This window comes from Schistocerca piceifrons, chromosome 5 (genome assembly GCF_021461385.2).
Source record: "Schistocerca piceifrons isolate TAMUIC-IGC-003096 chromosome 5, iqSchPice1.1, whole genome shotgun sequence".
NCBI lineage: Eukaryota > Metazoa > Arthropoda > Insecta > Orthoptera > Acrididae > Schistocerca > Schistocerca piceifrons.
The window spans coordinates 207387937-207403416 of NC_060142.1; the positions used below are offsets into that span (position 1 = coordinate 207387937).

The 15480-nt window shown below is 40.6% G+C and overlaps 1 protein-coding gene across 3 annotated transcripts in view; it reads right to left on the reverse strand.

Moving 5' to 3' along the window:
* Positions 1 to 2068: 2068 nt before the first annotated feature.
* The window catches only part of LOC124798398, a 136358-nt gene continuing 122946 nt past the window's right edge, over positions 2069 to 15480 (reverse strand). For 2 of the 3 annotated variants that reach the window (XM_047261782.1, XM_047261781.1), the window contains exons 10-12: positions 14241 to 14302; positions 5574 to 5894; positions 2069 to 2517 (exon numbers count right to left, since the gene is read on the reverse strand). In XM_047261782.1, coding sequence (XP_047117738.1) covers positions 2365 to 2517; positions 5574 to 5894; positions 14241 to 14302 — 536 coding nt within the window. In that variant the 3' untranslated portion in view covers positions 2069 to 2364. The remainder of the gene's footprint in view (positions 2518 to 5573; positions 5895 to 14240; positions 14303 to 15480) is intronic. The other variant, XM_047261783.1, reaches the window with a different exon arrangement.

Genomic DNA, 15480 nt, shown 5'->3' on the forward strand with positions numbered 1-15480 from the left:
GCCATTTGGCTTCTCCCACCCAACACCAGTCCCTCGGAACTGTGGAGATGGGAACTTGCACTCCGACACATCCTTTCATCTCGCCATCCCCCTGGACTGAACCTACGTTAACCAACCTCACTCCCATTTACTCAGTCTTCTCCTCCTTCCCTTTGCTCTTTAGCCGTTCACGCATCTTTTCATCCTACATAGTTGTGTTTATCTTTATACTAGATACCTCTTTACTTCTGTATGCATCCTCTTTGGTTTGAAGCTGGCACAGTACTTACAGTAGAATATCTTTGTCTTCCCTCTGACAACCATGCCTCCATCCTTGCTACCATCCCTGTTTACCTTTCCGTGTTGCTTTATAACCTGGGTTGTGAGTAACTGAATCCACTTTCCCTTCTTGCCCCCCCCCCCCCCCCCCCTCCCCTCCCTGACGAAGGAACAAAGTGAAGTTCCGAAAGCTAGGAACATAAATGTTCTGTTCTGTTTTGTGTATCTATCGGCTGCACTGAGCTGAGGTAAGTACTGGCCAGCCCCTCTATCGCTTTAATATGAGACATATTTACTCAGTTTTTATACATTTATTTATTTGTAACTGCAGTGCTGTATAATTGTTGATGCTATGGATGAAAAATCAAAGGAGGATATGTCACTTTTCATTGGAAAGTTCTACAAAGACATAATTAAAGTTACTGTGCAAGTAAAAGGCACTTTATATGTTGAAAATCAAGAATTAATACCATAACGGGTAATTTGTGTGAATGCCTCGACACATATTTGCAAGACAAGCATTACATAAATTCATTAGTGTGTACTATGTAACCAAGAAAACGATCATATGGAACGAAGATTTATGTAGAACTGTCTGAGTAATTACTTCTGTATTATATAGGTTTCCAAATCAATGTACTTATTTTAATGTAATCATAATCAGAATCAGAATCTAAGATACTAATATGGTGTGGAGAATGATTATGTATAAATAATACTTTAGTTTTCTTTTTTTGCATAAAATTAATTCCATAGCATAGTGGATACTCATAAATACAAAGTGCTAAAGAAATATGGTCAAATGCTTTTTTTTAAAGCTTGCTTGTTGTAAAGAGAAAAATATACAAAGGAAAGTCAATAAAGGACAATGGACTGATGTAAATTGTTAATCCAAATTCAGTGTGTTTTTCAGGACACTTACTTTAGCTTCATAGGAAACCGTTTCATAATGCCACACTGCATAATTTATTAAGAGAGAGACTCTACAATATGAGCAATTGCAGTACTAAACCTAAAGATAACAGGCGGCTCTTCTCTTCTATTCCCATAAGAAAAAAAATAGTGACATGTGCTGTGATACTTGTTGTAAACAAGTGAAATGCCCTTGCATTTATCTCTTCAAAGCTTTAAACCAATTTAATTCCAGGTATAAAATGCTATTTGTTAAGGTGACTATCAAACATGAATGCAAAATCCATGGCGCTCTTGATCAGGATCTGTCTATAATAGCAGTGTTATGACATTCAGAATTTGCTGAGTGCTTTTGGGCAAACCGTTACACGATGCCAAGGTCATGGGACTTCGGAGGCAATGAGTGTTGGCAACAAATAATTTGTTCTGTACATCTGAATGCTTACTCTATAGATATTGGTAACCCATGGTATGCCCTGAGTACAAATACTTTCATTCTTACTTCATTTACTGCTATTCATTATTTTTCAATCATGTCATTCTATGCAGGCTGTACTTCTTTCCTACAGGTAACACAATTGTAGCTTGTAAGAATATGACATCCATTTACAATGATGCCTCACTTTTCTTCCTATTTTTCTCTACCATGCCATAAAAGTTTATGATGCATGGGGTAACGTCATCATTTAAAAAATGTAACGTGACTCTTTTTCTCTGTCATAATTTTCAGGTGTGAAAACTTGGCTTCATTATTCCTTGGATTGAAGTTCACTGATCGCGCTGATATGGAAGTGTTGTCCAACTACATAAAGGACTTCATAGTGTCTAATAGACTTTGTAAGCAATGTTGAAAAACTCTTCAATTGATATTTATTTTATAATTATATTTTAAGCCCATTTTGCAAACATTGTAGTTGTCAAAGTACATAGAACAGTCGCTTCACATGCATGTATACAAAGGTGGAAAAACAATCAATCATTTCAATATCACTAATACATAGAATAAACACATGAGTATTCAGTGGAAATTGTGTTTAATTAAAGAGAATGTCCATTATCATGTGAATATGTTAGGAAACTAGTAACACATTGTGTTTGTTTTGGTAAACACATTGGTCCCTTTTTGGTTGTATTCAGTACGAATTGATTTCTTCTTAAACTTCTTTGCAGCTGTAGTTTCTTAATTACTATTAATTATTGAAGATCTCTCAAATTAATTGTTGATTCTGAAAATTGTTTCACATTTCTTTGTTGCTCAAGAATTAGTACTTGATATTCACCGTATGTATCACTTATTGTCATTAGATTATCTTCTTGTGTGTCAACTTGGATATTCAGTGTTTCATCCTGCATAAAATAGAAAACTGTAATTATATATTTGGAAATGTTTTTCTTACTGAGGGACAGCAACACATAGGACTGATTGTATAAACATCACTGACTGGAAGTCAGTTTTGACTGTAGTGCAGAAATTGAACTCTATTCAGGACTCTACTGTACAACTCTAAACTTGGATTCACTGAAGAAGGTTCAGTGATGTTTTGAGCTGCAGTATGGGAGTGGCATAGTCATACATTTACATGTTAATAACAACTCTTTTATTCTTGCAATTTGTATCTGCACAAAACAAAAGTATTGTTCTGTTATGTCACTACATTTTGAACTGACAGTTACATTTGAACCCAAATTTGATCATCGAATTTTCGCGTCAAAGTTTGTTGTACTTCACACTGATATAATCTAGGATAACATTTATACAATACAGACTTCTGAGTTAAGTTTGGTTTGAAGCCATTTTCTGTGTTAATGTACAGTCAAATGTTTATACAATCGGCCCTTGTTGTTTTTTATATACAGATTATTAACTGCATGAAAAATGGTAAAAACAAACTTGTAAGTATAATTCAGAATGAAGAACATATCAGATATGGTAACAACATTCTAATACTTCAATTACAAAACATTTAACACTAATCTCTCTATTACAAAATATGGAAAAGTTGTTTGGATCTGCATTTGCACACAATACAGTTCAGCAAATCTGCATACAAAGCTTTGAAAATAGAAAATTTAAGAGGATGGAGGAAAGTTGTAAGCATTGTACAAAACCTTTTACAAAAATAGTGACTGTGTTGCTGAACAGGAATCCCATTGCCATTTACCCTTAGACAAAATGGTTCTATACTATCGGCACATGCAGTCATATTATGGGTGAGAAACAGGACGTGCACTTAAGCTGAAATCACCATGAAGGCCCACAAGTTGCTCACAGAAACAAAAAGAGGAGGTGCAAAATGTTATAACCAACCATCAGAAGCATTCTGTGAGACAAATTGCAGCTGTACTGGGACTGTCCAGTCGTAGTGTGCACAAAGTTTTATGGACTGATTTAAAGTCGCAACTGTACAAGACACAAATTTTGCAACAGTTAAATGAAGTATGTGATTATGAAAACCAAATGATTGTTGACTAAAATTAAGAACAGTGAAGGCTCTTAACATTGCTATGGATGAGTGACAAGGCACATTTTCATCACAGTGGTTATGTCAGCAAACAAAACTACCATCAACAGGGTGAGGAAAATCCTCACGAAGTCCATCAATGTGTCTTACGCAGACAGAAAATCACAGTGTGATGCATTTTCTCTTCAGTGGGCATAATCGGTCCTTTCTTTCTTTGGGGATGAACATGGTCAAGAGACCACAGTCACATCTAAGCAATATACAGCCATGGTTGATACTTTCCTCACATCTCAATTTAACAGTTTCCTGCAAATGAGTATTGATTTATGCAAGATGGTGGTACAATCTCATTGTACTCAAATTTCAGTGGCAACAGTGCACAGTGTGTTTGGTATCCACATCATTTCAAGGAATGGGGCATTTTATGACCTCCCCAGATCTCAAAATTTATCAGTCTGTGATTACTTCCCTTGGGGGTGTCTACAGAAATTGTGACACTGAAAGACACAATTGATTCATAAATCAGAAGCATTCCTATACAGATGATTGAATGTGCTGTGAACGATGTAAACTGCATATTGCCTTTGAGTCTCAATGTAAGAATGATGGCCATCTACAGGATATTGTTTTCATAACATGAACAGTGCATGAAATGGCAATGTGTATGGGTTTTGTCATTGTGATTGAAAATGTTACCTCAGCTTGTTTTGCTGTATCAAAATTGGCCTAGTTTTCTGCCACACCCTGTAAAAGTAATGTACCCAAAGTGGTACTTGGAGCTATGTTTCTGTTGTGGGTAATTATACAAAATGTGTCATTTGCTGTTTTAATTTTTGCGAGAATTCTCTACTTACATCCTGACTAATAAAGAAGATATTTTAGTTTTCTTTTTAGCTCTTTGGTTATAACCAAAACATCACAATGAGTTTGCTTTTGTGCCCACTAATTAAAAAACTAGAATGATATCTTTTCTGAATGATAAATGAGTGGTATATGATTTTTTACAACTTAGCTGAGTGCTACAACATGAACAGCACATAGTTGGAGACGTTACCAGTTAGGGCTCTCAGGTGATGGAATTAAATACAAATAATGAAAAGAATACAAAGCCAGTTGAGAGTCACATTAACAAAACTGAAATCATTGCTCAGCTTTTAGACAATGTTCCCTTTTAAAGTTAATTAACAAAAACACATGTACATGTACACAGTTTTAGCTGACTACTTCATCCTAGCACTGTAGCCCAACTGGAGTGATTGGGTGTGTAAGGTGTAATGAATGTGATGAAGAGGGAAGGGAGGGAGGGGTGTGTTGAGGGAAGGAAAGACTGATAGTTGAGAGGGAGAGGGAGCAAAGGAATGGGATATGGCACCTAGGAACCCAGCCTGGTGAGAGCAAGGGAAGCTACATGAATCACACAATGAAGTGGTGGAGCGATTTGGGTGAGAAGGAGAAGGAGGGGAGTGGGGTGGAAGGCAGAGACTGTAGAGTGTGTACCGTAGTTGTCAATAGATTAAGTGAAGTAGGAGGCATGAGGACAGAGCTGGAGGTGGGGAGAGGTGTGCTAGCAGAGCTTCAGAGCTGATTGAGGTGAGAAAGAGGAGAGCTAGCAAAGATTGAGGCCACAGAGATGCTTGACCAAATGATGTTCAGTAAGAAGAATTCCAATCTATTTCATTCAAGTTACTGCTGCATGTCAGGATACAGATAGCAAGAGTGCAGCAGCCATTGGTGTCACGCACATTTTGTTCAGCTGCACGTGTTTCCACTGTATGGTCAATCTCACAATTTGGTGCTGGCTGTTATTCCTGCTGAACAATTCATGGAGATGGATTTTCCAGTATATTATCATTTACTCAATTTTGACTTTTAGTGAAACATATTTCTTAACCCATATTTAAATAAAATTAAGCTAACATAGGTCCATTTGTTAGCAATTACCTGAAGAACAATTTGAGACAGTTCTGGATCAGAGGCACACACCTCTGGGTTTAGTGCCTGCTTCAGTGGACTGTCATTGGAGCTGGAAGCTGCATCTTCCTCTAGATTCATGCTCTGCTTCTTCCATGTACATATATCTTCATATGTAAAATCAGTTCGTGCAGATCCTTTGCAGGATTCTTCCTCATGGAATTCTGATGTTACTACTGTTTCCTCTGTCAGTGGCACAGGCATGCTGGCTGCTGTTACTATAAAGCAAGTATCTGATATGACCTCTGTTCCGGAATCATCTTGCACACCCTGAATATTGGTAGCTGTTATCTGTTGGAGCAAAAACACGTTAAAGATGGTACTAAGGCTTCAGTGAGGTTTTTATATTGCACTGATTAATATAGATACATATTCTTTTCAGAGGGTGCTGCTGGCATTAAAACTAAGCAAGGATAGCAAATAACAGAAGTGTAATTATTGTACATGTGCAGCAAACTAGGAAGAATAGACGATTAAATTTTCAGGTGATTTGTGGATGTATAGGGTGTGAAATTTAGTACAGAGTGCTGCCAGCTCTGGCAGCAATATTGGTTTTAACTTGGCTGGGTATCACGGTGACAGATATATTTAAATGATTCCGAGCTGCTTTCAATCTGTGGCAGCAAGTGAGGTGGCACAGCGGCCAGCACACTGGACTTGCATTCAGGAATATGACAGTTGAAATCTGCATCCAAATATCCTATATCCTGATTTATGTTGTTTTCTGTGATTTCCCTAAATCACTCCAGGCAACTGCTGGGATGGTTCTTGTGAAAAGGCATTGCTGATTTCCTTCTCCATCCTTGAAACAATCTGAGCTTGTGCTCCATCTCTAATGATCTGGTAGTTGATGTGACATTAAACAATAACCTACTTCCTTCCTTCTTTTCAAGTCTACATCACAGTTAATGAGTCACAGTGCCAGCTAGTGGTGGTGTGCCAGTCCCTTGGCAACCCATGTCTAGATGTTATCAATGGGTGATAGATCTGACGAATGTGCTGGCTAGGGCAAGGCAAACACCCTTTTTATCAAAGTAGGTCAGAACAGCAAAGGCAACATGCAGCCTTGCATTATGTTGTTGTAAGAGAATGCCACAAGAATCTTGAATATATGGCACAGCTGCCAACCTCAACAACCCGTAAATGTAAAATCGGCTGTCCAAATTACTGGCTGTGCAAAACACAAGTGAATGTTTCTGAGTCTAGCAGACCCACACATTCCTAGATCACGACGGCCATCTGCTAAGATAGGCAGCATTTTTTCCTTTGGACGACTGGATACCAGGATACTATAGTCGCTGGTTGTCAGTTCAAAGAAGGTAGCTCAGGCTACTAGCAATGCTTCCACCAACCCGGCTTTGCTCCCAGTCTGGCTCTTCTCCTTGTGGTATCACCATATGTTCAGCTCCATGCTCGCAGCATGATCGACACACCATTTGGTGACAAGTTTGGTGTCGAAACCTCACTGTTGAATTTAAAGATATGCCTGCACCACACCAACTATGGAGACCAGTGAGTAATTAAAAGTTTGTGCCATAAACATTCCGACCAGCCTGTGTTCTGCACCCACATGCATACCATCTGAGTCTGCCCATCATGCCATGTAACCTTCACTCCTGATCTGCCCCATCAATATTTCCTGCAAGAGACAATTAATCCCCCAAGAAACTGTTGATCTTTGAGACTAACTCATGCCCCCTTCTAACCATGTGTAGATACTGTTCTTTATACATCATCCATCAAGTCCCATTTCACTACCTTGTATTCAATATAGCAAATTAGGTATGGAAAACTTCCCACACTGGTGACCTGATGATAAAATTTGACGACTTAATTTTCAAATTTGGTATGTTGTTGGCTCGCCTCATTAGGCATGCAGACCCACTCCCACCAACTTGTAAACCACACCAACAACTTCTGTTAGCATGCTCCCGCTCCATCGTCTCACAATATCATCATCAACCTGACCATGCACCTTGCAGAGCTGGAATGCTGCAACACTGAGCTGCATGCAGATCTTGTGGTGACATGTCCACCAGCAGCCCAAATCCTGGTGCCAGCCTCAGCATCTGCCGCCGCCACCACTGTTCCTATTGGCCCCGACGCGTTGATGTCCAATCCCCTGCCTGCTGGTGCCACTCCATCTGCTAGTGCAGCAGCCTGCACACCACTCTTCAATCCCCAAGACCTGTGACTGTGGTTTCTCTCTGTGGACACCATCTTTGCCGGCTGTGGAATCACCTAAGATGCCACCAAGTTTGCTATGGTGATTGAGCCAACGTATGTAATGGAGATCGGCAACATCAACTTATCACACCCTGCCACCGACTGCTATGAGAGACTCCAGCGTCACCACCTATTACAACTCACATGGTTGTAGATGCAGCATGTCTGGGTCCTCCTTTCCACTGAGCGGTGTGGAGACTGGCAACTCTTGTAATTCCTGCATTACCTTGAAAGTCAGATGGAGCCACATGTGGTTTCTAATGGTCCCCTGTACAGCATCTTGCTGGCTCACCTCTCGGTCCCGATACAGACAGATGTGGCTTCACACCAACCTCTCCCTCACTGACACTGCCAGCCTCACTGACAGGTGCTGGTCTCCCTGGCTGCCACCACCATTGCCATGCTGGCTGCTGTGGACGAGCGGTACTACGCGCTTCAGTCTGGAACCGCGCGACTGCTACAGTAACAGGTTCTAATCCTGTCTCGGGCATGGGTGTGTGTGATGTCCTTAGGTTAGCTAGGTTTAAGTAGTTCTAAGTTCTTGGGGACTGATGACCTCAGACGTTAAGTCCCATAGTGCACAGAGCCATTTGAACCATCTGAATCATTGCCATGGGCTAACCCCCCCCCCCCCCCTGGTGCATTCAGCTGACCATCATGCCACCCTCCCTGCCATGAACTCATTCGCCTCACTGCTCAGTTTGCTGCTAATGACATCACCAGCCACTACCCCATCCTCTGGCCTAGCCAACACGGCAATGCTGCAGGCAACTGTGGGCCGCCGTGATTCCAGTTGCCACCTTTCCCGCCGCAGCTCTAACTGTCTCTCAGCCTGGACACGTCGAACTTCAAGCAGCTATGCTCTTGTCACCCAAACACAAACAACTAGCAGGATTAGACACACCCAGCTGCTCATCAGTCTCGCAGCACCTGTTCGTCTGACATGCTCACTCCGCCACACCTTTCCTGAGCAACATGGCTACGAGTTGTGTATCTTTCCAAGGCATCTTGTAGGAGACCCTTGCATCACCTCAGCCATGATCCTGATGGCAGTGAATAAGTCTACCATCACTAGCTATGGCATACATTATCGTGTCCTTGACCTCAGCCTGCAATGGACCATTCCCGAACATTCACCATCGCTGATGTTACTGACCTCATTATCAGAGCAGACTTTGTCGGCTATTACCACCTGTTTCCTGAAGTTGCCAACCAGCACCTCATTGATATCAGTACTGGAAAATCAATGAAGTGCACAACTTGTTTCACTGTTTTCTTTGATTTAAAGCAGGTGGCACATTTCGGCCCATATACCAACCTCGTGACCAAAAATCTTGCTCTCACACATCCACTGAGTGCACTTCAGGTGGTCTGCTAGCCACAGCCCCTATGACCACACAAACTCAAGATTGCCAAGGGCAAGTTTGATGAGCTGTTCGTTGTCAGCATGCTACATCCTTCAAAGAGCCTGTTGGCATCCACCCTTCCAGCTGCCAAGAAGAAGGATGGCTTCTGGTGCCCAAGTGGAAATTACCAGAAGCTGAAAGCACATACCTTCCTGGAACAGTACTTGGTGTTGCTCACACAGAGCTATGTGTTGGTTGAAGCTACAATTTTCAGCACAATCGACTGCATCAAAGCTTTCACCCAGACTCCGGTCACACCCAAGAATATCCAAAAGATTGCCATCATCACCCCATATGGGCTCCACAAGAGTTCCTTCACTACATTTGGCCTCCGTAATGATGCCCAAATGTGGCAGTGATCCTTGGACGGCATCTTGCGAGACTTGCCCTGCTGTTTTGCCTACTTGGACAACATGCTCTTTCTTCCATGATGCCCAAGGAACACCGTGAGTGCTTATGCAGTATTTTTTAATGCCTCCGTGAGCACCTATACAGTATTTTTTAATGCCTCCATGATGCCGGCATCATCATCAATATGGCAAAGTGCATTCTTGGTGCCAGTGAGATGGATCCTGGGTCACATCATCTCTGCTGCTCGTTCATGTACCCTGCCCAACAAGGTGGAGGCTGTCTTCGAATTCCTGTCCCCAGAGACATTCAAGGACCTCTGCAGCTCCCTCAGCATGTTAAACTTCTTCCATCACTATCTGAGGAACCACTGCTAAACAGAAGCCATTCATAATGTACATTCATGGCCCTGAAAACAAAGGGCAACAAGCCGGTACTGTGGATGCCAAAAATAAAAGACAACTTCTCTGCCACAAAGCATGACTTGGCTGCTACCCTGCTTGCCAACCTTCATCCTACCACCCCAGCTTGCCATTGGGGTTGACACCAGTGAGACAGCCATTGGTGCTGCCCTGTAGCAGCATACTAGAAACACCTGGCAGCAACTTCTTTCTTCACTAGCAAGCTCTCAGCACTCACTGGCACTGGAGCACATATGACAGAGAGCTCCATATCATCTACAAGGTAATCAAATACTTTCAGCCATTGGTGGAGGCTCAGCACGTAATCACATCACGGTCTTCACCAATCACATGCTTGTAACATCTTTGCAAAATTGATTTGACCAGTGTTCCCCATCAATTCCGGCAGCTGTCCTTCATCTCCGAATTTACTACTGACATACATCAAGCCACTGAAACTGACGTCATTGCTGATTGCCTCAGCCACATCTGCACTGTTGCCTCTTCCCTGGATTGTCAGTCACTTAGGACCATGCAGAAGGATGACACAGAACTCTCCCAGCCACACCTGGATGCTGCTTCCAGACTCTGCCTTCAACATACGTCAGATCTCGACTCAAAAAGCAGTATTTGATATATGCTCATTCCTGCTTACTGCCTTCTGGAAGGCCACTCTCGGCTGGTTGCCCAACATGGCACACACCAGTACGGGTATGTCTACTGCTCTGATGATGCAGCATTTCCTGTGGCTGGGTGTTCAGAGGGACTTCAGGATCTTGGTCTGCACATGTCTTGCCTGTCAGCGCACCAAGGTTGGTAAATGCTCCTGTCACTGCATTCCCAGACATCCAGCATTGCTTCAATCACATTCACATGGACATTGTTAGCCCTCAGCCTTCCTCTGACAGCTGCTTAGCACTGTAAAAATTAGCAAGTGCCCCTCTACAAGAATCTTTGAGACTAATTCATGTTCCTTGTATCAGTTCAGCATCTAGAAAAGTATTAATTTCTTCTAATCATGTTTAGACACTGTTCTTTATACATGTTCTATCATGGCTCGTTTCACTACTTTGTATTCAGTTTAGTAAACTACTAGAGAAATCTTCCCACAGTACCATCCCTTAACACCAAGTGAGGTGTTGGGCCACGATGATGATGAATGCAATCTGGCAATGTTGGTTCTCCTCAGAGGCTCAAGATACATGTAGTGGCTATAACAGTTCCACAAGACCAAGCGAACAGTCTGTCCTCTTCGGTGCTAGTCGTGTGAGGCCTCTGAGGTCCTGCATGAGATTAAATATGTTGTTCGTGAACCAATTGCTTCCATATTCAATAGGAACCCATCGATTCCACATTCACTAACAGTTGTGGAATCACAATCAATGAGAGCGGCAATATTGCATAATGATTGACCATTATCTTCATAGTCCACAGTCCTGCTGCTGTTGAATTCAGATATATGTTACTCAAAGCTTAACAATTTCTTCACAAACAACCAAAATACAAATGTGATTTCTGAATGTGAAACCTGCAACATAATATTTCCTTGCATACAGAATGAAGATTGCATTGCCCACAACTCATCACCAGTAATGATTTCTTTCAGAAAATCATGCTCTTTTGAAGCGTAGTGCATTAAGTGATCCAAACTTGTCCTTATTCACTGACCCTTGTGGTTGTCTGTCAAGTTTTTGGGCACCCAGCAGCGAGCATTAATTTTGTTAAATTTCAGCGTGTTATGGACAGTATCGTACACTGCATCCCAGGAAATGTTGTGCTGCTGCTATGTGTGTTACTTTCCAATCTTCCCTCGTAATTTCAGTTTATTTAAAGGTGCATTTATAAAAGCATGATCTATTATTATTTCTGATGATTTAGTGCTCCTTGTTGGGCTATTTACATGCAGATTCATATTATATGTACTTACAACATCATGAAAAGATTTTATACAGCTGTTCTGTTTCAATGTACTTATATTTAGGTCACCAGTTACTATTAAGTATGGGAATTCTTTAGTAGCACTGCCAAGTAGTACTTCAAGTTCTATTAGGAAATATTTTATCATTGAGTTTGGAGAACAAATTATATCTAATATTAGACATTTGTCGCCGTGAAAATTTGTTTGAATTGCAGCTGCTTCAAAACACATTCCTACAGTTTGTAACTGGCCATGGAACACATTTGCTCATACTCCTCTGCACATACAATGCTACTGCCAAAGGATGACACACTATTTATAACCCTGTAAATGGTACATTTTTATTTCATTTTAAGTCAGTCCATGCTCAACTGTTATGAAGATATTTGGTACCTCTGCAACAAGCAGAACTTGTACCTTCTCTGCTTTTTTAATAGCACATTGAACATTTTGATGGAATATTCATAGTGAATAATTAGTTTAAATTTCTTTTCTATGTTCTATTTTGTTTTGTTTTAACTGTGGATATCAGAATTCCTGGTCTTTCAGTAGTGCAGCTCACTCCCTTTAAACTTAAATGCCCTTGGTGACTTTGTCAAAGAAGGGTCTGGAACAAAAAACACTTTATCACAATATTTCTGAGCCATATAGTGTTATCTATTACTTTCTCTCTGAGCTCAAAGTCAACATTAACTTTGAAACTGTTATTAAGCCCTTTTGTTTTAAAGCTTTTAAGAACAGTCTTTTGCAGGAAGCTAATGATATTTTCAGGAGTTGTACCTCTTTTGACACGGCTCAGGTGTAGCCATGCTCTTTTTCTCACCATACAGCATTTCTTGTTCATCTCCCGTGCCAACTGTTGTCTTGATACTGGTTTAGATTCATCATTTTTAGATGCAAAGGAATTCTGGGGTAGTGAGTCCACATTTTGTTTGGTGCTTGATAGTGCATTTTTGTATGAATGATTGTGTTCTTCAGTCACAGTCTCAACACACTTTTTCCCTTCAGTACCCACAAAGATTTTTGCTGCATTCATTGTCAAAATATACATTTCTTCTCTTTTTCCTGTGTACTTCCTGGAAACGTGCATCTTCATTTTTGCAGAATTTCTGTCTGTGGAATTTGTAAGATTGTTGGGACTATTTAGATCATAAAACTGATTTGTTTCAGTTTCATTTGATTGTTTTCTTTTTACATTTGGAGTGTGTGTGACTTAACAGCGTGCTTTTGTTTATTAATTTTGTTGGATTGTTTTCTACTTACATGTGAACCACATCCTTCTGTAGTGTTGCATTGCTGGCTCTCAGCTAAATGTTTGGGGAAATCATATGCAATACATAACAAACTGTTTTCTGCAGTTTGTTGAAATCTTGAGAGCTCTGACCTGATGCACAACACTTTATATATTTACTGTTTACACTTTGGTTCTACAAGAGTTCATGTCATTATCTTGCGTGGAATCATACCACACTAGAATCACTACCCACACACCGCATGCTGTTTTCAGGGGTTTCTTAACTTCATTTTTCAAAGTACTTAGATGATCACGATAAATATTTTTCTAATCTTGCATTTGAATTGAAAATTGTGACTAGCTTTGCATTTATTGAGTTATCGTTTGATAGTACGAAATCTTGTCGAATTAACAAGTGAACGAACTGCAATAAGTTGGCCCACTTGTTAACACCATTTCCTAATGTTTTAGGTTCCTGTCTTCCTTTTTCTCCAAAACGTTCAACGACTAATCTCTTCTCACAGGCTTTACAATGAAACTTAATTCTCTCTTTAATACATCACAACATGGGCTTCAGTGTTACTGACGCCTAAACAATCATCGTTAAAGGATTTTCTGTGCCACAATCCACACAGCACAACTGTCGCATTTGGCCAGTGCAAACATACTGCCAGGAGGTGAAAATCTCAGAACCACAGATAGAAATTCAAATACTGTCTATTTCTAGCTTTCAGAATTCTAGCTTCCTTTTTCAAGGTAAAATAGATGAAATATTGGGGTGTAACAGGAAAGATAAGTCACACAGAAGCCACTCTTAACCCACATTGTCTGAGGAGGGAAAAAGTAGGTAGCAGTATAAAACAAGGAAAGGGGTCACAGACTGAACATCACCAGAATTGATTTTTATGCCCCTTCACCAGAAATGAAGGTGTTTGGGGCTTCCAACTTCATTAAAATTGTTATCAGAGTAACTTAAAGAATGATTTCAGTATTCAAATCGTACGAAATGGATGGAAAGTGAATTCAGTTTAATATTTTATTGTAAAATTAGTTCTGCCATTGTAAAACATATTCAGCCTATTCTAAATGAAAAGTCATACTTGCCTCCGTTTCTGTTGGTGCCAGTAAAAATTGTGTCATGGTTTCCCCTGCTTTGGACCCAAAATCTATATTGAAATAAGAAAAAAATGTCATCAGCATATTAAAGAACTGTGGATAAAAACTAAAATTAAGAAAGTAAGTTGGAAACCTGTTGTGTTGGCAGAAGAGCCAACACTGTGTTACTAGAGGAGGCTGAAATGCACGCGTTTTAGCTCACACTGGCTGGCGTGAGGAGGGATGAACTATACTGACGTGAGGTCTGGAACATGACAAGGAATGAGTATTCAGAAAGCGGACGTAATTAGTTTCATACTTACCTTTAATCCATTAATGATGAATGTTGCTCTTGACGGTACATGATTCACAATATTATCTGTTCAGATTATAGTAATTGAATATGGCGCCTTGTTAGGTAATAGCAAATGACATAGCTGAAGGCTATGCTAAACTGTCGTCTCGGCAAATGAGAGCGTATGTAGACAGTGAACCATCGCTAGCAAAGTCGGCTGTACAACTGGAGCGAGTGCTAGGGAGTCTCTCTAGACTAGACCTGCCGTGTGGCAGCGCTCGGTCTGCAATCACTGATAGTGGCGGCACGGGGGTCCGACGTATACTAATGGACCGCGGCCGATTTAAAGGCTACCACCTAGCAAGTGTGGTATCTGGCGGTGACACCACAAAACCAATTCAAATTTGGCAGCTGAAGCATGCCAGAAATGCAAATGCAAAACTTATTGAACATTGACCTACTGTGGGGTGGGGGAGGGGGGGGGGGGTGGCTATGAGTTTTAAGTGACTTTTCCCTCCTCTTTGTCTTCCTTTAAATAGAGTTTTGTTTCCAAGAAAATAACTCCATAGTTTCACAGCTTGAGATTCAGTAACTTCCAGTTCTGATTTTGTATTACTCCTCTTCACAAATAATTGATGGTTACGATGTGTTCATGGTGTGTGTCTTCACAAGCATTGAGTCTACAGTTAATTCTTCATTCATTCTAAATTCTTGTTAAAAAAAACTGTTAACTGGTGATCTGTAAAATGTAAGTACACTACATACCTTATTTCTTTTGGTTTCACTTCTTACGCTCAGTAAGCAAAGGTCAGAAGGCATCAGAAAATTATCATATCTCAATTAGTAACTGTTTCTTGGGGCTAAGCATATGGTACTGCCATTCTGGCTTGGACAACAATTGTCCATGTCAGATAATACGTATATCGTATGAAGCATAAAAAATTGGGTACTGTT